This window comes from Aythya fuligula, chromosome 14 (assembly GCF_009819795.1).
Source record: "Aythya fuligula isolate bAytFul2 chromosome 14, bAytFul2.pri, whole genome shotgun sequence".
In the NCBI taxonomy this organism is placed as follows: domain Eukaryota; kingdom Metazoa; phylum Chordata; class Aves; order Anseriformes; family Anatidae; genus Aythya; species Aythya fuligula.
The window spans coordinates 19,396,819-19,399,400 of NC_045572.1; the positions used below are offsets into that span (position 1 = coordinate 19,396,819).

Here is a 2,582-nt window from a genome sequence, read left to right on the forward strand (position 1 = left end):
CCCCCCTCTTCTCCCCTCCGCCCCACGCCGGTGAGCGGCCCGGCCCCGACGGCGCGTCCGGGCGGCCGCGGGGGCTGGGCTGCGGGGCGCGGGGCTCGGCGCTGCCCCGGTGCCGGTGCCCTCCGGTGCCGCCCCGCAGCACGCCTGCGCGGGGCCCGGGGCTGGCAGGCAGCGTGTAAGATGAGTGAAGGAGCGGGTGGGGGGGGCGCGAGCGGGCGCGGAGAGGGAAGCTCTGTCATTGAAAATAGCTCACTTTGACAGTGGCGAGGCAGAGAGACAACCCTGAGCCGATGTCACGGGCTGCCTACCTGCGAGGTGTGCAAAGATGATGGCCATGAACGCCAAGCAGCCCTTCACCATGCACGCTGCCCTCCAGGAGCCCAAGTACTCCAGCCTGCACTCCAGCTCGGAGGCTATGCGCAGAGTTTGCCTCCCAGCCCCGCAGGTATGTAGATTAAGCATAATTACCGCTTTAAGGCACAATTTTTGACAGGCACTCGCTTAATGTTTTTTTCATGTCACCAGAACAATCGCGTATCTCCGAGCCTCTCTCTCCCCCCCTCTCCCCTCTCCCTCTCGCTCTCGTCTCTGATCCACACGTCTCTTCCAGCAAAGCTTCTGCCTTCATATTAATTTTTATGACCTGAGCTTTGAGGAGGAATCTCTGTGCTCGGCAAGGTTTTTAATCCGGAGATGACAGTATTCCCCACTGACTCCACTATGCGCATTCTTGCTCGCAGCTCCAGGGCAATATATTTGGAAGCTTTGATGAGAGCCTGCTGGCCCGCGCGGAGGCTCTGGCGGCCGTCGATATCGTCTCCCACGGCAAGAGCCACCCCTTCAAGCCGGACGCCACCTACCACACCATGAGCAGCGTCCCCTGCACCTCGGCCGCCCCCGCCGCCCTGCCGCACCCCGCGGCGCTCACCTCGCACCCGCACCACGCCGCGCACCCGGCGCTGGACGCCGACCTCCTGGAGCACCTCTCGCCCTCGCTGGCCGTCGGCGGCCTGCCCGAGCCCCCGCCCGTGCCGCCGCCGCTGCCGCCGCACCCGCTGGGCGCCATGGGCCACCTGGCCGTGGGCATGGGCCCGCCGGGGGGCCCCGCGCCGCCGCTGCCCGCCGCGCCCCCCTGCCTGCCCGACGTGGAGTCCGACCCGCGCGAGCTCGAGGCCTTCGCCGAGCGCTTCAAGCAGCGCCGCATCAAGCTGGGGGTGACCCAGGCCGACGTGGGGGCGGCCCTGGCCAACCTGAAGATCCCGGGCGTGGGCTCGCTCAGCCAGAGCACCATCTGCCGCTTCGAGTCGCTGACGCTGTCGCACAACAACATGACGGCGCTGCGCCCGGTGCTGCAGGCCTGGCTGGAGGAGGCCGAGGCCGCGCACCGCGACCGCGCCGCCAAGCCCGAGCTCTTCGCGGGCGCCGAGCGCAAGCGCAAGCGGACCTCGATCGCCGCGCCCGAGAAGCGCTCGCTGGAGGCCTACTTCGCGCTGCAGCCGCGGCCGTCCTCCGAGAAGATCGCCGCCATCGCCGAGAAGCTGGACCTCAAGAAGAACGTGGTGCGCGTCTGGTTCTGCAACCAGCGCCAGAAGCAGAAGCGCATGAAGTACTCGGCCGTGCACTGACGGCGGCCCCGGCCCCGCCGCCCCGACGGCTCCGCACCGCGGCTGCGGCGGGACGGGACGGGGCGAGGCCGCGCGGCCCCGCCGAGCGCCCGGACGGGGCGGGCCGGGCCGCCACCAGCCCCCCCCCGAGCCCCCCGGCACGGCCGAGGCGCCCCGGCCCCAGCCCCGAGCCCCCCGCTCCGCCGCCCCGCGGCACCGACGGCTGCCGGGGCCGGGCCGCCGAGCGGGGCCGTTCCGCGGTGCCCGGACCCGGCGTGGCGGAGCGAGGAGCGGCTTTCGGAGGCTCGCCCGCACCGGAGCCGAGCCCCGCGGCCGCGCTCCGCGCCCCTCCCGGTCTGTGCGTCCCGCCCGCCCCGTCCCGTCCCGACCCTCCGCGGAGAGCTCCGGCACGAGCGCTCTTCCCCACCTCGACTCTGGAATAAAGGCTTTATTTTTCAACCCGAAGGGGCCGTGTCTTTTCTGGCTCCCTCTCGTGTCCCGAGCTGGGCGGACGGCGCCGGGAGGACCGAAGGAAACGTGCGCGAGTGCGAGAACAACGAAAAGCCGCCGGCGGTGCGACTCCCCCGGGAAGCGGGACCAGGCTTCGCCCCGCCGGGCCCCCGTTGTGCTGTGGGCGCCGCCACCCCCGGCACGGGCGACCTGTGCCCGGTGCCGGTGCCCGGTGCCCGGTGCCCGGTGCCGGTGCCCGCCGCGGCTACGCGCGGGGCCGCAGCCCCTCCGCCGGGCTTCGAACAAAAACTCACCCAAAGAGCACCTACCGCGGGTTCATTTCTGATGCTGTTTAAGAGGGGAAAAGGCTTTTATTTATGATTCCCAGAAGCACCTTAACGATTAAAAATTAATGGTGGAAGCGCTCTTCTGAATATTTCACTTCGGCGTTTCACTGAGTGACAAACACCGAGCCGCGGAGCCGGGCCCCCCCCTCCTGCCCCATTAGGCAGCGCCCTGACAAACTCA

The 2,582-nt window shown here is 69.8% G+C and overlaps 1 protein-coding gene across 1 annotated transcript; it reads left to right on the forward strand.

The window, feature by feature from the left end:
* The first annotated feature begins 270 nt into the window (after positions 1-270).
* POU4F3 (POU class 4 homeobox 3) lies at positions 271-1,625 on the forward strand. Its single transcript, XM_032197229.1, has 2 exons — positions 271-445; positions 741-1,625. The coding sequence occupies exons 1-2, from the start codon at positions 326-328 to the stop codon at positions 1,623-1,625; spliced, it is 1,005 nt and encodes a 334-aa protein (XP_032053120.1). The 5' UTR covers positions 271-325.
* The last annotated feature ends 957 nt before the right edge of the window (positions 1,626-2,582 follow it).

Coding starts and splice junctions, on each gene's coding strand:
- POU4F3 (XM_032197229.1), top strand. CDS start 326: ATGATGGCCATGAACGCCAAGCAGCCCTTCACCATGCACGCTGCCCTC. Junction 446..740: donor TTTGCCTCCCAGCCCCGCAG/GTATGTAGATTA, acceptor TCTTGCTCGCAG/CTCCAGGGCAATATATTTGG.